The sequence below is a fragment of the Salvelinus fontinalis genome, chromosome 1 (genome assembly GCF_029448725.1).
Source record: "Salvelinus fontinalis isolate EN_2023a chromosome 1, ASM2944872v1, whole genome shotgun sequence".
Taxonomy (NCBI): domain Eukaryota; kingdom Metazoa; phylum Chordata; class Actinopteri; order Salmoniformes; family Salmonidae; genus Salvelinus; species Salvelinus fontinalis.
Window position 1 is genome coordinate 23,130,871 of NC_074665.1, and position 26,785 is coordinate 23,157,655.

The 26,785-nt window shown below is 44.5% G+C and overlaps 1 protein-coding gene across 5 annotated transcripts in view; it reads right to left on the reverse strand.

Annotated features, from left to right (window-relative positions):
• Positions 1–26,785, reverse strand: part of LOC129842521 (thyroid hormone receptor alpha-like) — a 185,779-nt gene that overhangs the window by 29,943 nt on the left and 129,051 nt on the right. For all 5 annotated transcript variants that reach the window (XM_055911416.1, XM_055911133.1, XM_055911282.1 and 2 more), the window contains 6 exons: positions 21,577–21,827; positions 12,883–12,944; positions 11,716–11,754; positions 8,452–8,552; positions 2,048–2,195; positions 1,686–1,891 (listed from right to left, as the gene is read on the reverse strand). In XM_055911416.1, the coding sequence (XP_055767391.1) occupies positions 1,686–1,891; positions 2,048–2,195; positions 8,452–8,552; positions 11,716–11,754; positions 12,883–12,944; positions 21,577–21,632 (612 nt within the window). In that variant the 5' untranslated portion in view covers positions 21,633–21,827. The remainder of the gene's footprint in view (positions 1–1,685; positions 1,892–2,047; positions 2,196–8,451; positions 8,553–11,715; positions 11,755–12,882; positions 12,945–21,576; positions 21,828–26,785) is intronic.

Genomic DNA, 26,785 nt, shown 5'->3' on the forward strand with positions numbered 1-26,785 from the left:
GTCCACATGTTTTACCAGTACGGCGTACCCCTACTAGTTATTTTCTGGTACTCCGTACCGGACCTGTTTTTATTACAGTGGTAGAGGTGAAGTACTATAATCATCTGTTAGGTTAATCATATGACTTCAGGCTAGACATGTGTTATCTTGGTAGTAGGTGTGGTTCAGGAATGCTCTCAGCATTCTTGTAATGCCCGGCATTTGAGTCCCATTAAATTAGCGCTGCTGTGCCCAGAGCCACGTGTGATTTGTATCGCTGTGCATATTCTGATGGGCCGTGTTGTAGGCTATTTTGGGGTGTATATAAGTTGATAGTACATTTCTGTTATGGTGTGATGTCATTGTGTCATCACTTTTGCTGAGCTTTGAATACACACACACACATACACACACACAGCAAAAGCAGACCGACCACAGCGCCAACACGCAAGCACATACACACACATGTCACACACACTTCTCACTCTCTCTGTCTCTCCTTCTGTCACTCACTCCCTCTCTTCACATTGAACCATTAGTACTTAGTTCTCCACAGTAAAACCATTGCTACACCCTTGTAACACGCTATCTCAAACCTACAGTGTCTATAAGGTCCCTAGTCTAGAAACTCTAGGTTTATGGATTAGACATGTTTTAAATGTCATATGTGTTCAGGTATTTATAGAATAGTTCAAGTTTCTCCATGCACCAGTTTAAAGGCGTTATTTTATATATTGGCTGGTATAACCTGCAGCTTGCTCAAATCCAATGTTTGGTTTTGGGTTGGCAGTGCTTGGACACACCTCGTAATGGTTAGGGCTGTTTAAACAAGCAAATTGACTGTGGCTTCGCGGGTGAATTGTCTGTGGTATGGGTGATTCTCTCTATCTAGAGCCTTTATGGGAGAACTGGGGCCTTACACTGGTGTGTATGTGTATGTGCGTGCATGCACATGTGGGCGTACGAGAGGGATATTGTATTGTATGTGTGTGTGAAAAAGAGCACATAGAAAGATAATATATCTTTAAGTGTGTGTGTACATGTGTGTGAAGAGGTAGCTTTATCAGTGTATGTGTGTTGACACCAAACGTCCCATTTCCTCCCCCTCACACCCTGCCACTTCCTGAACACAGTTGCCTAGCAACACCGACCACGACACCTGCCATACACAGTGAGCCTCGGGGACCCCCGCCCTTTTCCTCCCAGGTATATCACCCGTTACTGGGGCACGTTGCTAATAAACCCCCCTGCTTCTTTCCAGGGCTTAGTGTCAGCCATGCTGTGAGTGAAGAAGCCAGCTGATAACCCAGCACCCGCTAGGCCTAATCCCTGGCTGACACTTCCTGCCGCTGTGCGCCCAGAGCCACCTGGCCCATGGAAAACATATGGAGATCAGTAGGCCTACCAGTACTGCCAAAGGGTATCCGGACAGGACTAGCCCGGACAACACGGGAACTAGGGGACATACTGTAGTAGTAACAGTAGTAACTGATCGGCAGTCGAGATGATGGATGGCACTCAACGTAAATGCTAACGGCGCTATTTAGCGTAAAAACCCAATTTATCACAAAGGAGTCTAAAACAGCCAGCAAAACAGAGAACCAAACAAACTCTTATATAACCAGCCATTTAGCCAGCCAGTCAACCAGAAGCTGGCAAAATGATCAACCCTATTGGGGCGAGGCGAACAGTGCTCATCCTCTTACCAGGAACTTGCGTTTCTGTTTCCAGTGGGAGCCCTGTGCGTTGGTGTGGCGGTGGGCCTCGGTCAGCATGCGGATCAGCTCCCACTCCGAGCCGGTGGGCTCCGGCCGGTTCTGCAGGGTCTTCACCATCTCCTCCTTCTTCCTCTTCTCCCGGTTCTCCTCGATCAGACGCCGCTTGGCCACCCGCTTGGAGTCGTCCAGGACAACTGAGAGAGAGAAAAAGAGGGAAAGGAAAAAAAGAGGGAGAAATAAAATGATTTCAGTTACATCAAGGAGTCACGAGTCCAAGCATCCACATGACTTGTAAAATGTGTGTAATTGTGTAATATGTGTGTGTGTGTGAGTGTGTGAGAGACACTCACGGTCCATGGCCATGCCCACTGCGATGCACTTCTTGAAGCGGCACAGCTGGCACTGGTTGCGGGTGATCTTGTCGATGATGCAGCAGCCATCGTACTTACAGGAGTAGGCGGGGTGGAGATTCTTCTGAATTGTCCGCCGAAAGAAACCCTGGGAGAGCGAGAGGGACGAGATGAAGAGAGGGGGGGGGGGGGGGGGGGGGGTGAGGGAGAGAGAGGGTGAAGACAAAACAGAGAGACAGAAAGGGAAGAAGGAAGAAAGATAGAGGGAAGGGAGGAGAGAGAAAGAGATAGTTCAGCATAACACTGTTCTGTGCCACCTGTCATACAGGAAATAAAGTGATGAAGAGAGCATCTTTGAATTCTCAACTTTCTCAGCTTGATAAAAAAACATCTAACAAAAATACAATCTTTGTTGTTATTTGTTTGAGCTGTTATGGAGCCAGAGGGTGTGTGTGTGTGGCTGCGTGTGCATGCGCGTGTTTTTGTGGGCTTGTGTGGGTGTGTGTGTGTGTAAGGGGGAGGATTTGACAGGGACGGTGGGAGTTCACACGAGGCAAAGAGACAATGATGCAGGAGAGAGAGAAGCAGACCGACATCCTGGAATATACAAGGTCTGAGGTCATCTGCCTTTGGCCTAAAGAGCAGGAACCCAGACTTCATCAAATAAATTGGAAATACAGACATTGTCATCCTACAAGAAATATGGTATAGAGATGGGCCCACTGGTTGCCCTCAAGGTTACAGAGCGCTGGTAGTCCCATCCACCAAACTACTAGGTGTGAAACAGGGATGAGACTCAGGGGGTATGCTAATTTGGTATAGAGCAGACCTAACCCGCTCTATTAAATTAGTCAAAACAGGAACATTTTACATCTGGCTCGAAATGAATAAGGAAATTATCTCAACAGAGAAAAATATCCTCGTGTGCTACCCGGCAGGTAGCCTCGTAGTTAGAGCGTTGGGCCAGTAACCCGAAAGGTTGCTGGAGCAAGGCAGTTAACCCACTGTTCCCTGGGTGCCAAAGAAGTGGATGTTAATTAAGGCAGCCCCCTGCACCTCTCTGATTCAGAGGGGTTGGGTTAAATGCGGAAGAAACATTTCAGTTGAAGGCATTCAGTTGTACAACTGACTAGGTATCCCTTTTTCCCTATATTGCCCCAAAAGAATCCCCATGCTTTAACAATGGCAGCTTCTCCATCCTAGAGGGGGAGATAAACCCTTTCCAGGCCCTGGGACATGTACTAGTCTGTTGTGACCTAAATGCCAGAACTGGACAAGAACCTGACACTCTTAGCACACAGGGGGACAAACACCTACCTGGTGGTGACAGCAATCCCTCCCAAATATGCACCAGTCATTTCATTTCTACGCTGTTGCGCCTTCTTCACCACGCTGTCTGTGTGGGTGGACCATTTCAGTTCATCCGTGATGTGTACGCCAAGGAACTTAAAACTTTCCACCTTCTCCACTACTGTCCCGTCGATGTGGATAGGGGGGTGCTCCCTCTGCTGTTTCCTGAAGTCCACGATCATCTTCTTTGTTTTGTTGACGTTGAGTGTGAGGTTATTTTCCTGACACCACACTCCGAGGGACCTCAACTCCTCCCTGTAGGCCGTCTCGTCGTTGTTGGTAATCAAGCCTACCACTGTAGTCTCGTCTGCAAACTTGATGATTGAGTTGGAGGCGTGCTTGGCCCTGCAGTCATTGGTGAACAGGGATTACAGGAGAGGGCTGAGAACGCACCCTTGTGGGGCCCCAGTGTTGAGGATCAGCGGGGTGGAGATGTTGTTTCCTACCCTCACCACCTGGGGGCAGCCCGTCAGGAAGTCCAGGACCCAGTTGCACAGGGCGGGGTCGAGACCCAGGGTCTCGAGCTTAATGACGAGTTTGGAGGGTACTATGGTGTTAAATGCTGAGCTGTAGTCGATGAACAGCATTCTTACATAGGTATTCCTCTTGTCCAGATGGGTTAGGGCAGTGTGCAGTGTGATTGCGATTGCGTCGTCTGTGGACCTATTGGGGCAGTAAGCAAATTGTAGTGGGTCAAGGGTGTTAGGTAGGGTGGAGGTGATATGATCCTTGACTAGTCTTTCAAAGCACTTCATGATGACGGAGGTGAGTGCTACGGGGCGATAGTCATTTAGTTCAGTTACCTTAGCTTTCTTGGGAACTGAAACAATGGTGGCCCTCTTGAAGCATGTGGGAACAGCAGACTGGGATAAGGATTGATTGAATATGTCCGTAAACACACCAGCCAGCTGGTCTGCGCATGCTCTGAGGAAGCAGCTAGGGATGCCGTCTGGCCGGGCAGCCTTGCGAGGGTTAACACGTTTGAACGCTTTACTCACATTGACTGCGGTGAAGGAGAGCCCGCAGGTTTTGGTAGCGGGCCGTCTTGTTGGCACCGTATTGTCCTCAAAGCGAGCAAAGAAGTTGTTTAGTTTGTCTGTGAGCAGGACATCGTGGTCCGCGACGGGGCTGGTTTACTTTTTGAAGTCCGTGATTGACTGTAGACCCTGCCACATACCTCTCATGTCTGAGCCGTTGAATTGCGACTCTACATTGTCTCTATACTGATGCTTAGCTTGTTTGATTGCCTTGCCTTGAATAGCTACACTGTTTGTATTCGGTCATGTTTCCGGTCGCCTTGCCCTGATTAAAAGCAGTAGTTCGCGCTTTCAGTTTTGCACGAATGCTGCCATCAATCCACGGTTTCTGGTTGGGGAAGGTTTTAATAGTTGCTGTGGGTACAACATCACCGATGCACTTGATAATAAACTCGCTCACCGAATCAGCATATTCCTCAATGTTGTTGTCCGACGCTATGCGGAACATATCCCAGTCCACGTGATGGAAGCAATCTAGAAGCGTGGAATCCGATTGGTCGGACCAGCGTTGAACAAACCTGAGCACGGGCGTTTCCTGTTTTAGTTTCTGTCTATAGGCTGGGTGCAACATAATGGAGTCGCGGTCAGATTTTCCGAAAGGAGGGCGGGGCAGGGCTATGTATGCGTCACGGAAGTTAGAGTAACAATGGTCCAGGATTTTTTTCCGCCCAGGTCACGCATTCGATATGCTGATAGAATTTAGGGAGTTTTGTTTTCAGATTAGCCTTGTTAAAATCCCCAGCTACAATAAATGCAGCCTCAGGATATGTGGTTTCCAGTTTACATAGAGTCCAATGAAGTTCATTCAGGGCCATCGATGTGTCTGCTTGGGGGGGATATATACGGCTGTGATTATAATCGAAGAGAATTCTCTTGGTAGATAATGCGGTCGACATTTGATTGTAAGGAATTCTAGGTCAGGTGAGCAAAATGACTTGAGTTCCTGTATGTTGTTATGATCACACCATTTCTCGTTAATCATAAGGCATACCCCCCCGCCCTTCTTCTTACCAGAGAGATGTTTGTTTCTGTCGGCGCGATGCGTGAAGAAACCAGGTGGCTGTACCAACTCCAATAGCGGGTCTCGAGTGAGCCATGTTTCCGTGAAACAAAGAACGCTACAATCTCTGATGTCTCTCTGGAAGGCAACCCTTGCTCGGATTTCGTCTACCTTGTTGTCAAGAGACTGGACGTTGGCGAGTAGTATGCTCGGGAGCAGTGCGTGATGTGCCCGTCTACGGAGCCTGACCAGAAGACCGCTTCTTCTGCCCCTCCTGCGGAGGGTGGGATCCGATCCATTGTCCTGGGTGGTGGACCAAACATAGGATCCGCTTCGGGAAAGTCGTATTCCTGGTCGTAATGTTGGTAAGTTGACGTTGCTCTTATATCCAATAGTTCCTCCCGGCTGTTTGTAATAAAACTTTTCCTGGGGTAACAACGTAAGAAATAATACATAAAAAAACAAAATACTGCATAGTTTCCTGAGAACGTGAAGTGAGGCGGCCATCTCTGTCGGCGCCGGTTGTGGACGGATATTAAGAAATGCTACAGATGGAAGGAAAGTAGTGTAAAAACCTACAAATTTTTGGGGGGCAACAACAATCCCTCCTAGACAACTTCCTGGACAAAACATTTCACTGCAATAGTGAAGGTGTAAACTTGGCAGTAGAAAACCTAAACAGTTTATTTGACCTCTCAGCTTCCTTATCAAATCAAAACATTTCAAGCAGACAACCTAAGAAAATGAACAACAATGACAAATGGTTTGATGAAGAATGCAAAAACCTAAGAAAGAAATTGAGAAACCTATCCAACCAAAAACATAAGAGACCCAGAAGACCTGAGTCTACGCCTTCACTATGGTGAATGCTCTGGATAAGAGCGTCTGCTAAATGACTTAAATGTAAATGTAAATGTGAATCACTAAAACAATACAGAAATACACTATGGAAAAAGAAGTTACAGCACGTCAGAAATCAGCTCAATGTAATTGAAGAATCCATATAATCTAACCACTTCTGGGAAAATTGGAACACACCAAACAAACAACACATTATCTATCCAAAACGGAGCTGTATGGATAAACCACTTCTCCAATCTTTTTGGCTCTATAACAAAGAACAAACAGCAAAAACAAATACATGATCAAACACAAATCTTAAAATCACTATTAAAGACTACCAGAAGCCACTGGGTTCTCCAATTACATTGAATGAACTACAGGACAAAATACAAACCCTTCAACCCAAAAAGGCCTGTGGTGTTGATGGTATCCTAAATGAAATGTTAAAATATACTGACCGCAAATTCAAATAGGCTATTAGGTGTTGGGAGAAAAACATACAACATTATAAAATCCATAAACACAAACAACAAGTGTGCGGTTAAAACTGGTAAAAAAAAACACACACAGGACAGCAACACAAGTAGACCTAACCAAATCTTGAGAAAACAAAAAGATAAATCACTTGAAACATTGGAAAGAATTAACAAAAAAATTGAGCAAACTAGAATGCTATTTGGCCCTAAACAGAGAGTACACAGTGGCAGAATACCTGACCACTGTGACTGACCCAAAATTAAGGAAAACTTTAAATATGTAGACTCAGTGAGCATAGCCTTGCTATTGAGAGATCCCGCCATAGGCAGACCTGGCTCTCAAGAGAAGAAAGGCTATGTGCATACTGCCTACAAAATTACGTGGAAACTGAGCTGCACTTCCTAACCTCTTGCCAAATGTATTACCATATTAGAGACACATATTTCCCCTATTGCCACAAGAAACGGGCAACCAGTGAAGAAAAAACATAATTGTAAATAAATACCCATATTTATGTTTATTTATTTCCCCTTCTGTACTTTAACTATTTGCACATCATTACAACACTGTATATATCCATAATATGATATTTGAAATGTCTCTAATCCTTTGGAACTTTTGTGAGTGTAATGTTAACTGTTAACTTTTTATTTCACTTTTGTTTATTATCTACTTCACTTGCTTTGGCAATGTAAACATATGTTTCCTATGCCAATAAAGCCCTTTGAATTGAATTGAAAATTGAGAGAGAGAGACAGATAGACAGAGCGGGAGAAGAGAGAAAGAGAGAAAGAGAAGGAGACAGAGGGTGAGTAGGATCTGAAGTTGGAAAGCAGAGGGAGGGTGTCAGGCTGTCACTTGGACTACAGTGAGGAAAACAGATGACAGAACTGACATAGAGATGACATACTGTCAATATTGTGGAAGCTGTCACACGGTGTATGTGTGTGTCTGTCACTAAGGCAATTACTTCAATTTGCCTGTCAAAGGGAGTTAGCGAGTGAGTGAGGTAGAGAGTGAGTAAGGTAGCGAGTGAGTGACGTAGTGAGTGAGTGAGTTGGCGAGTGAATGAGGTAGCGTGTGAATGGAGGTAGAGTGTGAGTGAGGTACAGCGAAAGTGAGGTAGCGAGTGAGAGAGTGAGGTAGCGAGTGAGTGAGATAGCGAGTGAGTGAGGTGGCGAGTGAGTGAGGTGGCGAGTGAGTGAGGTGGCGAGTGAGTGAGGTGGCGAGTGAGTGAGGTAGCATGTGAGGTAGCGTGTGAGGTAGCGCGTGAGTGAGGTAGCGCGTGAGATAGCGAGTGGGAGAGGTAGAGCATGAGTGAGATAGCGAGCGAGTGGGGTAGAGCATGAGTGGGGTAGAGCGTGAGTGAGGTAGCGTGTGAGTGAGATAGTGAGGTAGCGAGTGAGTGAGGTAGAACGTGAGTGAGGTAGAGCGTGAGTGAGTGAGTGTGTACAGTACAGTACAAAAGTAGAGTATCCTTACTTGTCTGAATTCTATGCTAATGAAGGTGAATACCCTTGTTAATTTGTGGTTAATGTTGTGATGAACTCTTCCCACACCTGAGCTTTGTATTTAGTGTCTCCTGACCTTGTCCCAACCTTCTCCACAAGTGACCCAGTGCTTGAAGTAAAAAGAAAAGGTGCAGGCTCCATCCAAAAGTTGTGGCCTATAGGGAGCGCATGCCCTGTGTGTCTCACCTTGCAGCCCTCACAGGTGATGCAGCGGTAATGGTAGCCAGTGGCCTTGTCTCCACACACCACACACGGTTCATCCTTTTCCAGGTAGCTGGGGATGTACCCTGCAACACACAGAGAGAGGTGGAGAAGGAGAGAGTATGACGTCAGGTCCTGCGGTTCACTCTATTGCCACGTAGTACTGATGCTGTAAACATTACAGGTTTCAAGATATGTGTAATAGATATCTCCCAATATATAAAGTACAAACCAGGTTCGCGTCAATTCCATTTCAATTCCAGATAGTTCAGGAAGTACACTGAAATTACAATTCCACTTCTTTTCAATTAGGAAAATGTGGAATTGGAATTTGGTTAACTTTCTGAAATGACTGGCTTTGAAATGGAATTGACCCCAAGCCTGGTCCAAACAGATACAATAGAAGACAGTCAAAGAAAAAGTAATGATCTTATCCTAAGACCTTGGCCTACGGACCCCATCACATGAGAGTCAGGAAACAAACCACTAGAGATGACTGTGTGACAATGTGTGTGTGTGTGTGTGTGTGTGTGTGTGTGTGTGTGTGTGTGTGTGTGTGTGTGTGTGTGTGTGTGTGTGTGTGTGTGTGTGTGTGTGTGTGTGTGTGTGTGTGTGTGTGTGTGTGTGTGTGTGTGTGTGTGTGTGCATGCGTGTGTTCGCCTGAGAGAGAGGTTATCCTATTCTATATTGTCTGTCTTTTCCTGGCCTGTAATGGAGGAGTCGGTCCGTAAATACATCTCCTCGTTTGAGCAATTGTACTTGGGCAGAGAGGCTCCAACAAGTACCCTTCACTGTGAGAGCCACTCCAAAGCAATAAAGTCTGCCTCGCTGCTGAATAAAACCCCACCCCCAAAAAAAACATTCACTACCCAGCCTCTATCTCCTTCCTCTCTCTTTCTCCTCCCTTATTCAGCCCAGCGCTCTTCTAGTCTTCACCAGCCACCTTGGGAAAAATAACAATATGTACTTTTTCCATACAGAACATTGAGATTTAGTGAGGGAGTGCATAGACACGCCATTTAATAAAATATATAGCTGTGAGACTGGGGGAGGAGAAGGTTACGCGTTACACAAACACATACACTGCCAATGGAAGATCCTTGGACGTTTAGGGAGCCAAGAAATGCTGTCTGTGTGGGTTCCTCAATCTCCATTGCTGCATGGTGGAGGAGTGTGTGTGTGTGTGTGTGTGTGTGGGACGAAAGTAACACTATTATTTTTTCCTCCCAGAGATCAATAGAGCTAGAGAGACCCTATTTTATGACAAACAACTTATATATGTCCTCTGCCATTAGCAACTGTCATTTCATGTCTAGGGTCAGTGAGTTGAAATGAAATAGACCGAGAACAGAACTCCCGCAACATTACTTTTGTACCTGCCGGCGGGGCGGGAGTAAAACTGCCTTGGGATGGAAGTAACAGCTGGCGAGGAGTGCACAATATCTCTCTTATCTCCATGTTTCTGCCTTGTAATGCTCGTCACTTTCAACAAATATTCTATCAGACCTAATTTCATGTTTGTGTCGATTTGAATAACTAATGCTACAGGTTAGAACATCGCAATGTTACACAACCACAATATTTTGCCTTACAATATTAAAATCGGACTAAACTGGATGACATAATAGCTAAATGAACCATACTTTTCCCATCTCATTTTAATGTAGTAGGAGATGTTTTTCACAATTTTCAATTACTATTCATGCTTAGCCCTTCCAATCAGGCACGCTCCAGCTGTCCTTGTCATGCGCTCTCCTCGTGTCTTGATAGAATAGACGTCTTTATTCTCTTCACAAACGGCAAACTCATCATGCGCCTCACATTTCCATAGCTTGACAGAAGGTAATTGGCCCCCAGAATCTAACCACTAACCTGTCGATAAAAGCTCATGTGAGAAGATGATCTATCAAGTCAATTTATTAAGGCATAATTCTAATGTCATATATCATTTCCATAATTGTTTATCTAACATTCATATTGATATTATAAAAACAAGATGAACTAGAAGAGACAATGGCACGTGGCTAAACGTTTATTTTATTTTATTCCAGGTCATCAGTTTACATTGTTTTACTTTTGTCTCATAAAAAACATGAGCTGGCGCACACCCGGGAAAACGGTTTTGTGTGGAGGTGCTGACTAACGGCGAATAAACTATCAACTATCAAAATAAAGAGAGTCACACACTCCATATATAAACTCCCAGCAATTTACTGGGTTAATCACCAACGTTTCGGCATCACTGTGCCTTCTTCAGGGTAATGTCATGAATACTTGAACCAGGTTATGTAGACAAACAATGCAATTAGTGCAACCAATGACAATAGTGAGCGTTTTTTTCTCACCCATCTCTCCTATAACTTCTCCCAGGCTAACACCCGAAGACCAACTATTTTATTTATGTAACCTTTGTTTAACTAGGCAAGTCAGTTAAGAACAAATTCTTATTTACAATGACAGCCTAGGAATAGTCGGTTAACTGCCTTGTCCAGGGGCAGAACGACAGATTTTTACCTATTTTTACCAGATTTTTACCTCAGTGATTCGATCTAGCAACCTTTCGGTTACTGGCTCAACGCTCTAACCACTAGGCTACCTGCCACCCCAACTAGCATGATACTTGAAACATATGCTGTCATTTAGTCACTAGATGGGTTAAGAAAAAATATGTTTGGAGCCTAAAAACAACTAAACACAACTGTACAACCAAAAAACACTCCCGGGTCTGTTATTTTTACTTACATCGCTCAAAACCCCTTTTTGTTGATAACTCTGCGAAACCTGATTGGATTGGGCTGTCTTTTTGCGGGGGGGGGGGGGGGGGGGGGGGGGGTGTCGTCCTCCACATTAGGACTGTGCTGACTTCACTAAGTCATTCTAGCGTCTGTGTTATCTGAGAAAATGGGTGTGTTACTTTCGCCCCGTGTTACTTTAGTCCCGGCTCTCCCTAGAGAAAGTAAAAAGGTGTTTATATGTGTGTGTCCGGACCACACCGAGTACAGTCTTACAAGTGTCAGTCTGGCTCTCCCAGAGGCAGAGGAGTGGACATTAGACAGGGACAAGGCAGTACAAGACAGGGTAGGGATGCCCAGTCTCACAAGCCGGTCTGGGGGGGGGTTTGTTAGGAACCAGAGCCAAAATCAATCGTGCTGCTGAAGCCCACACCCTCTGCTATTGCTCCAATAGCTCAATTGAAGTACAGTCCCATCTGTTGAAATGCTCCGACCCAAAAGGATGTATGTAACTGACCTGTATTCTCTGACCCAGTCTGTCCGTATCCCTTCATTTCTGTTTAGAAAAGAAAAGTGACATTTAAATCTATTTTCAATGAATGCAAAATGGAAGAGTCAATACTCTCTTCATAGAAAAATACTTCACTTTATTTTGATACATTTAGATGAAATAAAGTCTTTCAAAATCAAATTCAGGCAAAATGACATACTGTATTTACTGACATACTGTTTTGGCGACAAACCACTTCTCTAAATCCTTTAAAGATATATTTTTACACGTTTCCTTGAAAAAGGTTGAGGGTGCCATGCCATGTGGAAATAGCACTTAGGTAATAAGAACCTGTACTATGCCCCACCACCCCTCAAAGCCCTGCTCAGACATAGTTTCCCAGCGGAGATAGACCATGGTGGGTCACATGATTCAGGTCTAGCTAGCTGAGAGCAAAATGGGTTGTTGGGGGCTACGGGCTTCCTCATTGGATGATACCAGTATCGCGATACTCATTAGTATCGTGGCAAGGAAACAAAACAAGAAGCGGATTTCACTCCTTTAGGAAAACAGCCCTAATGTTGGAAACATTTATTTTCCAAGCTATAGCACACAATATTTTACATACAGCATGTTTTTAAAGGACCAAAAAGATTGGCACTGTATGCTTCGTGTTTGCTTTTGTTTTTTCATGGAAAAAATATCGCAATACTAGTATCGTCACAGCCCTATCTGCCCAGTAGGCGTTCAGGAGATGACAAGCGCAGATGTTTTCTGGCATCTCGGCAGATGACACAGATTCCTCTAAACTGTTTTCCTTGCTCTCTCTCTCTCTCAACTCCCGGCACTTTTAGATGTCAATCAGAGACTGGAGCCTACTTCAGGAAGAAAGATAGCAGAGCGGCTGGCTCTCGTTTACCGCTGAAAGATGTGGCTCAGGCCCCCTTGTTTCTCCTCATAGGTGACAAATACACACTCAAAATGTAAAGGTGCCAGTGAATTATGAGCTGTGACATCTGTGTTGCCCACACAAGCACACAACGTACAAACCAGGCGACAGGTTGGGAACACAATTCTGGTTTGAGTTTTTGCAGAGTTGAAGACTCTAAGGCTGGAAAAATCAAACCTACAGTACATTGTTTACATGGTGTTTTTGTTTGCAAATGGCTGTAAGTGTACCGTAACTGTACCTACCAGACATGCTCTTCACCGAACATGAGCTGCTCTTTCTTTTCCTTTTCGGGCCATCGATCCACCTGTAGAATGAGAAAAGAAGAGAGAGAGAGAGAGGGGAGAGAGAGAGGCTTAGAGAGTGTATGTGTAAAGGAGGACACAGGAATGTAAAACACAGCAAGAGTGGAGGACATGTCTGCATATTTTATCCTTGAAACGGAAAAGGTGCAACGCTCGCTCACCATAAAAATGTTTTGTTTTATTTAAGCAAGGTTAAACGATTAACGTTTCAGCCCTTCAATGGGGATGTCATTTTTTTGGGTTGCACCTCGACTCACGTTGATTGAGCGTCCCCCACTTCTTTGCATGTTTCAACCTGCCAGTTCTCCTACAGGAATCTTTCAGGACTCTAGCAGTGCTCTAGTTAAGGGCCTGGGGTGGGGAAAATGTCTGCCCTTCCACTTCAATTTACACGGGAGGGGAAAGCAAGAACAACAACCACACACACATATACACCAATGCGCAAACGCACACACGCACACAGTCGGCAACACACAAATACACACCTACGATTTTCAATATCATTACATTTGAAAAACGTTATGTCAACATTTCCCACACGGCCATAAATTAATCAATAATACAATTGTACAATCAATTTGACTTTGTTTTACCTACCATAACAACATAATGGTAATCATTTATTTGAATGGTAAATCTCGATTGATAAACTGGGTAAATTGTGTGTGTATGGAAACAATCTTACATTATCCTACTGATCAACAACATTTGCATAGAAGTAGAAAATCTCTTCTTTTATAAGGTTTTTGGTTACAATCAGCTTACATTTTTTTGGTGTCAATCAGCATATTTTTGCGTTATGGTTTGCAAATAAAGTTCTAGGGTTGTGAATTCATGTTAGCTTCAGCTGTAAGCTAGCTGGGAAAGTTAGCTTTCTGTGAATGTTGTTCATTATAGAGCTAGCTAGCTAGCGAGCAGGTTAGTGGTATCTTCTGGCTTTGCAAAGTGTTGTAGCCTGTATGGACATTGTTTTGCCTAACAGCAAATAAATTAACTATTTTAAAATGCAGTGTCGCATTATTCAAGTGTCTTAATTATGTACAGTATTAGTGGGGCACTAGCCAGAGACGCAGCAATTGGCTCAGAGCAATAAGTGACTAAGTGAGCGCTCGCGCTATAAAGGGGACCTTGACTGTGCTGATAGTCAATAGAGTAGGAATTATTTATTTAACCTTTATTTAAGGAAAGGGCTATATCGGCCAAAAATATAGTCCGAACCGATCGGTCGTTCTCACACACACACACACACACACACACACACACACACACACACACACACACACACACACACACACACACACACACACACACACACACACACACACACACACACACACACACACACACACACACACACACACACACAGCCCCGTCTGAACACAGCACAGCTCTGTAACAGGAGAACTTAGCACACTTAGCCTGGGAGAGAGTGCACTAATAAGTAATGCTGTAGGATCTATCAGACGTCAACACTAATGATTCCCTGGGGTCCCTCTGCAGCCCTCCAGACACTCCTGAGCACTTCAGCTTCTTGCACCATGAGACGCTCTTTAATGCCAGCTCGAGGTCTGCTAGGGGAGTGGGACTCCATAAAAATGTATAAAACCTGATATAGCTTACTAAAGTGAATTTGGACACTCGTTTGTCTGGACTATCTCTCCCTCTCTGCTCTCAGTAAATAGCGATCCATCGTTGCTAAGGGAATCCTAAGGACATAAGTGGTTGTTTCACTGGCTTCCTAATTGGGGTGAGTTGTGTTCAATTATAGTAACGTCGGTGCCACAGTGAGCATAATCGAGCCTTAAAGGGGCAATCTCCAGTTCAAATACGAACAAAGTGGACACCCTGCCACTGTTTTGGTGAATAGCTGAGGGATGGGGCTGGAGAAATGTGACCACTCTCAAATTCTTAGACAGAGCCATGGATGCAAGGACTGACTATCCATGATATCAAAATGACAGTTTAACCATGTTTTGAGGCTATACAATGTGTTGGTTTATATTTACCTTTTTTTTAAACAAACATTGGACTAAAACAAGCTTATATTTGGGGTTCTGACGAGGTATATTATTCAAGAATAAATGGGTACATATCATTCATTTATACGTCCAAAAATGGATAGCAACTGCAGATAGCCCCTTTAAAGTATTGAATTAAAAGTCTTAAAGTCAACTCTTAAATGTTTTATAGAGAAATGGAATAAAGGGATACTACTGCCGCCTGCCAAGCCTCCGTATCTAAATCACCCTCACAGGCAATCAATTCAGAAATAACTTGAATGAAAACACAACCTCCACCATCACAGCCAAGCCGACAGAGATGAATAAGCTCAACACCCTAGTGGAGCCCTCAGAAGTAGCTAGCCTAAACCTAGTGTCCAGCCCCCTCTCAACTCTCTGTTGTGCCAGTTATAAAAAGATGCCTTCAGAGCTTCAAACACAGCTCAAGTCTTCTGCTGAGGCGAGAGAGAGTGAAATAGAAGGAAAAACCTACTCTGTGCAATGCTTTTCACCACAACAACAAAAAACATCAATTATTTCACACTCAAATGGAGGGAGGCCAAGTGTGGGGGGGGGGGGGGCAAGTGCCTTGTAGGAACTCAATTCAAGAAGCCATTTGCAGTTTGCTTGGTTGCAGTGTAGGCTAATACTCACTAGTGCCGTGATGGAAAAAAATATTGCGATACTTGGTACATGGCAAAAATGAAATCACAAAGCAGACAAACTCTTTGGTCCTTTAAAAACCTGCTGTAATGAAAATACTGAGAGCTATAGCTTGGAAAATAAATACATGTGACTGGATGACAACATAGCGATGTTTGTTTTCAACATTAGTGCGGTTTTCCTAAAGAAGTTAATCCACTTTGTGTTTCGTTTCCTTGGCACGATACTAATGAGTATCACGATACTGGTATCATCCCGGGCCTACGGACGGACAGACCAACGAGGAAGCTCGTAGCCCCTAACAACCCAGCATGCTCTCAGCCAGGTAGACCTGAATCATGTGACCCACCATGGTCCATCTCGTTGGGAAACTAAGTAACTGGTATTGTTCCGGGCCTAATATCCACCCTCTGTGGGTCGGAAACAGGGGAAATGGAAATGAAGCCTGTGACGTGACTTCCACTGTCGGACGTTAACAAGGTGACACTCCATCCTAACTCCTCCTCCACATTTACTGGATTGGTTCAACAGTGCAGACAAGAACCTCCCCCGACAGTTTTTTCCCTTCTCGTCAGGACCTGCTACATTAGGTTAGCTAATACCCAACGCCAGAAGCTGAGGAAACATTTTGTGTGTGAATTTGTATATACGTATGTTACGTCGCGGAGCTAAAGGAAGCTTTTTGAAGAGCCCCTATCTTATGAAAACAACGCTTCATTTGGGTACAATTATGTAAGGAGTTGGCAGCCGAGCAGGTTTTAAAACTGCTCGGGAATTACTGCACATGTCGCTTTTGCAGAAACATACTGCACAATAGGACTAATTCATATTTTATTTGATTTTAACTGCAATGTGATCTTGCAAGTTCCAGCACATAGTTGTGTGAATCAGATAGAAAAATCAAAGTTTGATTCCCCAAGGTTTGATTCCCTAAGGTTTGATTCCCTAAGGTTTGATTCCCCAACACCAAGATAAAAATGTAAATGCAATAAAAAAAACAATTTTCTGCTCAAAAAGCAAAGCAAGCAACATTACTGTAGCAATGTACCATCCCTCAAAAACAACAACACAGGCACAGTGCAATTAACCTGCAAAACAAAAAACGACAGTCCAAAAAATGAAAAAAACATTTCTGACCTTATAACGCAGTGTGAGTGTAGAATATGCATGGCGAGAAGAGTTGCTGGCCTCTCAAACAGAGCTGGCAAATTGGAGAGACATCTACTGTACACTGAACCTGCTGCCAGCCATGTTTCAGCTCTGAAAAGACTGGCTCGCTAGCACACACACACACACACACACACACACACACACACACACACACACACACACACACACACACACACACACACACACACACACACACACACACACACACACACACACACACACACACACACACTCTCTCTCTCTCTGGCTGATCCGTTTCTCTGAATCCCTCCAAGATTTCTCTAAATAATCCCACCTCTCTCTCTCCCTCTAGCCCCGCCCCTGCTCTCTGATTGGACATGGGACAGCCTCTCCACCTGAGGGTTTGACAACGGCTTTTGGGATGATTGATGGTGGGTTGATATGGCAACTAACAGGTAGGCTCTGACCACAAGGCGGGTTCCATGGGTCTATTTCTGTACTTCAGCAACAGAGCCGAAAGCGCAATGACTTGAAATGAGGGCGACTTACTTAAAGAGATTTAGAAACGTAAGCTAATCGTCGACAACCCAACATTTACGAGGCAAAACAGAAATCGTCAATGCTCGAGTGCAGAAATATCAAAGAAATGACATTGATGGACCCCTTTAAACTGACTCAGATATGTCTTTATGAAGTAGCCCTATCACGTGACTCAAGTCTTCAGGGACTGAAATACTAAAAGTAAACAAGTCGTGTACCTTTAATAGAAGCCTGACTTCAATCTATACCCCACCAGCCTATGCAGGACGTCGGGCCCTACATTTAGGCCCAGTACTACACAGTAGCTTATTGTTCCCAGTGCAATACGCATACTAAAACCAGATTTGCATCGGATTTCAGGTGTGTAAAGTCTTGTTTGCTCGACAGGTTATTTACAAATAATGCCAGTGAAATCAGAGATTAGAAATTAGAGCCATGCACACACCTCTCTCTCTCTCTCTTTCTAAGGTCACTAATTATAATTCTGGATGTGATCGAGGTCCCTGCCAAAAAGAATCAAAACAGTGTTTGTCTCACATGTCCAATGAATGCGTAACAAGCTGACAATAGCATACTACAGGCATTGTTGCTTCTCATACTGTTTCATAATGAAGCTGGGCATATCACAGCCACTGCTATCCAGCTTCCATATGACACAAGGAAGTCGTAAAAGCAATATTGATGTCCTGAGAGGCAGGGAAAGCAAAATTGGGCCAAAATCGTCTACTCCACGTTGGTTCAACCAGCGTGTGCCCAGTGAGCAGTGACCGCAGTTGCATGACAGAAACGGCATTGTTTGGTATGGAAATTGAATTAGAGTCACAGAGGCTGGAGAGGCTGGAGAAATTCAAGAAGCTAAAATACAACGTGTACAATGTCGGGAAAGGGGAAATAAATAGCTTGTTTGGACGGATCTCTCATTTGATAGTGAACCCTGTCGGGTTTCACACGGCAAACCTTATCTGAATAGAGCGGATGAGCGTGTGCGTGCGCACGCCCGTTTGATCACGGATACGGGCACAACTAGCTGTTGTGAGAATAATCCAGCCCGTCTCTGTTCTCTACACCACTTCCATTTCCGCCATCTTATCAGCAATTACAACAGATTTGATAATCCAATTTCAGTGACTTCGTTGCAACAACAATATTGACAACAGTGTTGCCAAATAGCGCTCGGGCAAACCATTGCCGACATAAGTCAAATAAGATCGGGCAGTGCCTTTTTGGCAAGGTTGAGAACACTAAGGACACAAAGAAGCTGCTGCTAAGCCATCTGCTAACATCAGCAACCACAGAACCACAAGACGTGATATTACCGTGCTCTTCTGTTATTATTCGTGCCTCTGGCAAGTGCAAGAGTAGAAGCGGGAGACTTTCCTGCATCGGCCCTGCATTACTTTGATCTATTCTCACCCGAACAGTGACGTTAAAAGGGACAGTTCAGCAAATTGGCGTATTCAGATATTTGTTGCCTTACCTGAACGGCAGTATTGACTGCGATCCACAGTGGCTAGGCTAAGTCATTCCTTGTTCATAGACTGCTTTCAAGGTAAGAAAACAAATGCAGACATCTGTCATTGTATTCAACTATCCCCAGTTTCACTTCAAAAGGTTCGCAAGGACAACACAGTGAAGGGGAGATTTAATCACATCCTCTACAGTATCAAACAGTTCAATCAACTCCGATGTGATTAGCAAACAGTCCAATCAGGATCAAGCTCTTTAATGCCTCCTCGTCTTTAATTAACACAGTGACAGCAGGCTTAATTTAGCCCTGAACCTTCACCACACACACACACACACGCACACGCACACGCACACACACACACACACACACACACACACACACACACACACACACACACACACACACACACACACACGGCTGCTAATCTACTGACAGGTGTCCATCGCGGCTGAACATTTTTGTCCGGCTTCCTGTGGCTTTCCTTTCATTTGCGCCCTGGTAATATGCCAAAGGGCTCAGCGCCGGGGAATTTGACACAGCATTCCAGGGAGCCGGAGACCCTCTCCGTGGCCCACGTGTCACGACCATGGCACACAACACACGCAAGCGCAACGTAGCATACACACACAAGGGCAAGCACAAGCAAATAAACACCCACACAAGCTCACGGACGCACGCAAACACAGACTTTGATGCACGTACTGTATCCAACCGCTCTCAAACACACATCAGTATGCATAAATAATGTAGACACACATACCACTGTAACAGAACACAAACACCACCACTATCAACCATATAAAACTATAGGCTATGCTACCAGAATGTGGTATCATTCTACCCTAGCCAGGCTGCTCTCTCTCTCTTTTCCCCAACCCCCATATTGCTCTCTCTCTTCCTCTCATCCTCTCTCTCCCTCCCATCCTCTCCTCTCTCACTTCTCTTCTCTCCTCTCTTCTCTCCCTCTCTCTCTTCTCTCACCTCTCTCTCTCTCCAATCGCTCCGAGGCAAAGCAGACTGACTGATAGTTCTGCTCTTCGAGCAGGAGGAGGTTGCTCTTTGATAAAAGTCCTCGTTCCACTCTGGCACAGCCTGACTGGTTGAGACAGAGGAGCTTCCATTTCACTGATGTTGTGTTCTAATGAATGATGACAAGGGAACGACCTGTGTTTGTGTCTGGTGGACTTGCTCCGAGCAGTGCAGTTAGTAAGTTACACACTCACACGTGTTCAGGGTCGGGAAACCTGGAGGACTAGTTTTTAGGTTTCTTAGAAAACGAGATCACTTTTTTTTTTGCTGTTTCAACTTGCAGGCAGTAGACAAAGAGGGAAGAGAGATAAAGAGAGGGAGAGAGGGAAGAGCGAGAAAGAGAGGGAAAGAGGGAAGAGCGAGAAAGAGAGGGAGAGAGGGAGAAAGAGAAAAAGAGGGAGAGAGGGAAGAGCGAGAAAGAGAGGGAGAGAGGAAAGAGAAAGAAAGAGAGAGAGAGGAAAGAGCGAGAAAGAGAGGGAGATAGGAAATAGAGAGAAAGAGAGGGAGATAGGAAATAGAGAGAAAGAGAGGGGGAGAGGAAAGAGCGAGAAAGAGAGGGAGAGAGGAAAGAGAGAGAAAGAGAGAGAGCGAGAAAGAGAGGGAGAGAGGAAAGAGCGAGAAAGAGAGGGAGAGAGGAAAGAGAGAGAAAGAGGGAGAGAGGGAAGAGCGAGAAAGAGAGGGAGAGAGGGAAGAGCGAGAAAGAGAGGGAGAGGGAATAGCGAGAAAGAGAGGGAGAGGGAAGAGCGAGAAAGAGAGGGAGTGAGGGAAGAGCGAGAAAGAGAGGGAGAGAGGGAAGAGCGAGAGAGAGAGGAAAGAGAGAGAAAGAGAGGGGGAGAGGAAAGAGTGAGAAAGAGAGGGAGAGAGGAAAGAGAGAGAAAGAGGGAGAGAGGAAAGAGCGAGAAAGAGAGGGAGAGAGGAAAGAGCGAGAAAGAGAGGGAGAGGGAAGAGCGAGAAAGAAAGGGAGAGGGAAGAGCGAGAAAGAGAGGGAGAGGGAAGAGCGAGAAAGAGAGGGAGAGAGGGAAGAGCGAGAAAGAGAGGGAGAGGGAAGAGCGAGAAAGAGAGGGAGAGAGGAAAGAGCGAGAAAGAGAGGGAGAGAGGGAAGAGCGAGAAAGAGAGGGAGAGAGGAAAGCGCGAGAAAGAGAGGGAGAGAGGAAAGCGCGAGAAAGAGAGGGAGAGAGGAAAGAGCGAGAACGAGAGGGAGAGAGGAAAGAGAGAGAAAGAGAGAGAGAGGGAAGAGAGATGGATGAGAGGGAGAGAGGGAAGAGAGAGAAAGAGAAAGAGAGAGAGAGAGAGAGAGAGGGAGAGAGAGAGAAAGAGAGAGAAAGAGAGAGAGAAAGAGGGAAGAGAGAGAAAGAGAGAGAGAGGGGAAAGAGCGAGAAAGAGAGAGAGAGAGGAAAGAGTGAGAAAGAGAGGGAGAGAGGGAAGAGAGAGAAAGAGAGAGAGGAAAGAGCGAGAAAGAGAGGGAGAGAGAGAAAGAGAGAGAGAGAGGAAAGAGCGAGAAAGAGCGAGAAAGAGAGGGAGGGAAGAGAGAGAAAGAGAGAGAGAGGGAAGAGAGAGCGAGAGAGGAAAGAGCGAGAAAGAGAGAGAGGGAAGAGAGATGGATGAGAGAAAAGAGAGAAAAGCACAGCGAGAGAGGGAGCAGAGAGCAGACTTTCAAAACAAAAGGGTAAAACCCAGTAATTCTACACTTTCCCCAGAAGACCCCTAACCCATAAGACCATGTGATGCCTATCCACTGTGTGATGTAAGCGGCAGGGTTATAGCCTGTAGGGTTGAGACCAGGAAGTGGGGGGCAGGACTCACCGTTTCTCTTCTCCCTCTGATAGGTTAGGGTCCTGCTCCTTGGGCATGTGTTCCATTCACCTTAATTCCATCCAACAGCCAATCATGCGAGACTGAGGCGGGCCCCACCCTCGAACGCTCGCTGGTCATTCGCAGGTAGGGGGGTCAGTCAGTGCGACATCACAGGGTCCCGGTCCGGGCGGGCTCTGGCCTCCGGAGCGACCCCCCTGTGCTGACCCTGGGACTGACGAATGGATTGGACCGGACAAGATCTGTCAATGAGAGAATAGGATATATTCAGTTAGCAAGAACTCCATGTAAACAATCAGTTAGCATGAACTCCATATACAGTTCCATACGTTTGGTTAATATGACCTCGATGTTTACATTCAGTTAGCTTGGCTAAATGTATACATTCAGTTAGCTTGGCTAAATGTATACATTCCGTTAGCTTAGCTTAACGCGCACATTCCGTTAGCATTAGATGGATAGGTTATTGTCATGGGAGAGAAGCGAGAATAGAACAGAGGGAATATCATTGACTGCCAATCAACAACAGTGGATAAGAATTTGTTTTTAGTGCCAACCATGTTACTCAACAAGGATTCTCGTTCCTTTTTCTCTGTCTCCCCCCTGTACCTAAATAGAGCGGAGTAGAACTACCATGATTTGAGATGACATGTCCTCGTGTTTCCATAGGGTTCAGACCATAACAGACTAGCCAGAGAGTGGTCGTCCATATGTTGCAATGTCCACATTGTTTATGCAACCTTTCCAAACGCTTCATGTGAGAAGGTCTCACATGTTGGCCTAACATGCATGACCTCTGACTCCTGGCCATACGACGACAGGGCTTTCCAAGAGTTTCTGAGAAACACACACACACACATTTACATACACACACACAAGCTACGTATTCAACCTTTTTGACCGCTCCTTCCTCAGCTCTGTTCTTCCTCCCCTAATCCCTCGTTCAACGCCTTTCTGATCCCAAACAGAGGGATGGAACGATTGCGAGCACGAGATTGTTATCAATAATCGCTAATATAACAGTGACACGGCGTAATTGCCACATAATAGTGTGAGTTGAAATGCTGCGATTTCAACGGAGCAATGGGCTACATTGCTTCACCACGCTTACTGTGTTCTATTTCAAAGCACGTTGACTGCTTTAAAGCCTGGATTGTCGTGTCGTTTTTTGATAATAAAGTGAAACCTATTGCGTCTTTAATGTATTCCATTTTCCTCCAAGAGTGGCTGAATATTTTCCATCTATATTTCACATGGAAAATCATTTGCTTGTGTATGAATCTTCTTCATTGTAAAATTACAGACAAAAATGATAATTGATTTATTTGACGGTCATGTTAGCATGACGTTTCGACAGTTCAGGTCAAAAGGTCAAAAGCCCAAACCCATGAATCAAGCTGTGTGTACGTAACCCCAGCCTCCGTGTCACACTTAACGATTTTCAAGATGTCGACTGATGCACAGGTGTGAGTTTTACTAGCCAACTTCACCATTTACTATGTTTACCAATGTTGAACCGTAGCATTAACAGCCTCTCTCAATCTATTTACAGCTTGAACACGCTACGTGATAAGAGGAACTTGAGACGAATGCATACCAGCCGCACAGCATCATGGGGGGGGAAAAAGGGGGGGGTGTAGGTTCGAGAAGTGGCGGTCTCCTACAGCGATGTCCTGACCCTGATAGATAACGCTAATAGCTGACCATAATACAGCGGTCTATCTAGCGATTTATTATCAAGGTTATCGTGCAGAGGTGGGATGCAGGACTAACCAGACCCCCGTGGACATGATATATATTTCATATTCTACAGCGAGTTCAAGGACATTTCAAGGCATTCTAGTCCAACGTACCGTAATGTGATGCAGTGGTTCTTGTAATACCATGGTGGACTGTTAATAAGAACAAATATAAGAGCTCAGCTGGCCTATCACCTCACACGGCATGCACTGGTTCAGAGCTGCTAACACGAGACACACACACACACACACACGCTGACAGACACACACACTGAATCCAGCGCAGCACACGTGCACTGCATTGTCATATAGTCTCCTCGAACCTAAACCACAAATGTGAGGACAAATTGTGGTAAAAAGCAGATTAGGACAGTAATGACACACATTCACCAGAAGGACTATCACAGGAAAACCATTGACAGAGCTATCACAGAGCTATCCCTGTGCTGCTGCTGCCTGCAGCCGTTGGAACAATTTGTCCTCGGCAATAAAACAGACAGAAGTTAAAGGGACTCATTGTGTTACAGTCAAATTGAGAAAAACAATGCAACCACGTCTTGAAGTTTAAGAATGATTTAAAATCGGTTAAATCTCCAAAACGGTCCAATAGATTAGATTGGATACAGAAATGTTCTTCTGTCTATGTGCGATGTGCCATTTTCACTCTATGCAGGACGTCCATAGTCCGCCCCCCCTATCGCTAGCTCTTATCTAGTCTCATCAGTGCTGTGGCCTTGCCTGCACCTACTCAGATATCCATGCGTATGCTGTCTCCCTATAGCCAAGGTCAACCCCATACAGACTATCAAACAGCCCACCCCTACTAAAGCACGTTTTATTATTACATAGGGTTCTTGAGAGAGAGAGAGAGAGAGACAGAGAGACAGAGAGGGAGAGAGAGAGGGTGGGAGGGAGAGGAAGAGAGCGAGAAGGAGAGAGATGATAAGATTATGGTAGTCAAGAAGAAAAGCGAGATGGAGCGCAGGGAAAGGCTTTCAAAAGAAAGAGTACAGCACACAGTAAATCTATACTTTCCTCTGAAAGTGCAGTAAAGGAGAGAGAAGAGAAACAGGAGAGAATGGGAACAGAGAGAGAGGGAGACTGAGAGGTAAATAGGGAACTTTAATTAGATCACAGTTGGTTGGCCTGAGGAGAGAAAATGAACTTAGTTTTTAGGGCTTACAAACCAATAACAGGAAAAGGGAGAGAAAACACTGAATAATACATTTAAGGTGGAACGGACAGTGTTTTAACTACTTTGCAGTACACTACAGACAGTACAAACAGACAATCATATCAGTCAAAAATATCAAATTCCTAGTTTGTGCTACAAAACCAACTTTATAACTGGTTTTAAAAATAGTTTATGTTTGACTCAAATTCTATGATGTACTGTAAGGCATTGTTGGCAGAATCGATGTATGCAGTACACTGCATGATTTTTAATTCACCAATACATTTCTTGGTTGTCCAAAACATATTGCTATCAGGTTGTAAATCACAGCTGGCCTGGAACATAACTCAATATTTTGAAAAAAACTAAGTCATAACATGGCTAATAGTGGCGCACGTGTCAAATACAAGGCCCGAGAATAAATGAGTCAACAGTTGAGTCACCTACTTTATAAAATGACAGTCTGATGTGCTCTCATCTGTGAATTCAACTTCAATTGCGCTGCTTTCATGCGTCCCGTTTACAGCGCGCAGCAGAGGGAAAGTGTACAGACACAAGCTACAATCCTAGCTCGGCTACTAAAATGTCGCTGTCTGGCTTTGGTTTCTAAAGCTTGACAATGAATAATCAAACAAAACCTGAAACAAAACTCCATACAATGAGAAACATGTAGGCCTATTACAGCAACATTTGAGCAGTAGTATGGCTGGCTTCTCAACTACAAGACATTTTGAGTCCATCATACAGCAATGCGTCATTCAACCGCACCAGTGACCCATGCAGTGCAAATAAAGGCAAATCATGTTTTAAGTTTAAATGTTACAACAACCTATAGCTACGATTTTGTTATTTGGAGTTTTTAAATACTTTTTGATTAGGGTTGGAGCATATTATGGACATCTGCAAGCATAGCAGCAAAGGCTGGACACATTATTTATCTATTTTTTTGTTTTAATATGTTAAAATGCTATACAAAGCATCCTATGTGCATACAGCGCCTTCGAAAAGTTTTCAGACCATTTGACTTCTTTCACATTTTGTTACCTTACAGCCTTATTCTAAAATGGATTAAATAAAAAAAATCCTCATAAATTTACACACAATACTCCATAATGTTAAAGCGAAAATAGTTTTTTTTTTTAATATATATATTAGCAAATTCATTCAAAATAAAAAACAGAAATACCTTATTTACATAAGTATTCAGACCCTTTGCTATGAAACTCGACATTGTGCTCAGGTGCATCCTGTTTCCATTGATCATCCTTGAGATGTTTCTACAACTTGATTGGAGTCCACCTGTGGTAAATTCATTTGATTAGACATGATTTGGAAAGGCACACACCTGTCTATATAAGGTCCCACAGTTAACAATGCATCTCAGAGCAAAAACCAAGCCATGAGGTCACAGGAATTGTTCGTAGATCGCCTAGACAGGATTGTGTAGAGGCACAACATTTCTGCAGCATTCAAGGTCCCCAAGAATTCTTAAATGGAAGAAGTTTGGAACCACCAAGACTCTTTCTAAAGCTGGCCGCACAGCCAAACTTTGATTGTCACTCTGACAGAGCTCCAGAGTTCCTCTGTGGAGATGGAAGAAACTTCCTGAAGGATAACCATCTCTGCAGTACTCCATCAAATCAGGCCTTTATGGTAGAGTGGCCAGACGGAAGCCACTGCTCAGTAAAAGGTACATGAAATCCCACTTGGAGTTTGCCAAAAGGCACCTAAAGACTCCCAGACCATGAGAAACAAGATTCTCTGGTCTGATGAAACCAAGATTGAACACTTTGGCATGAATGCCAAGTGTCACATCTGGAGGAAACCTGTCACCATCCCTACAGTGAAGAACGGTGGTGGCAGCATCATGCTGTGGGTATGTTTTTCAGTGGCAGGGACTGGGAGACTAGTACTGTTATAATCTCCACCCGGCACAGCCAAAAGAGGACTGGCCATCCTAGGTTCCTGCCTTTTTAGGGAGTTTTTCCTAGCCACTGTTTGTGTGCATTTTTGCGCTTGTACTGCATTTGTGTGCCGTGTGCTTACATGAGTGAGTGTGAGCAAAAATGTGTGTGTGTGTATATACACATATAATCTCTTGCCACAGACACTGTATCTCCGAGAGTCTGGCAAGCGTGACTAGCACATGTAACAAGAAACATAGGTATATACTGAATGTGCAGCCAGCTACAGTATGGATCTAGTCAAGTGGGGGACGATTACTTAAGAATAATCAAATCACATTTTATGTCACTGTAAGGAACGACACTGGAGATGAGAAGCAAGT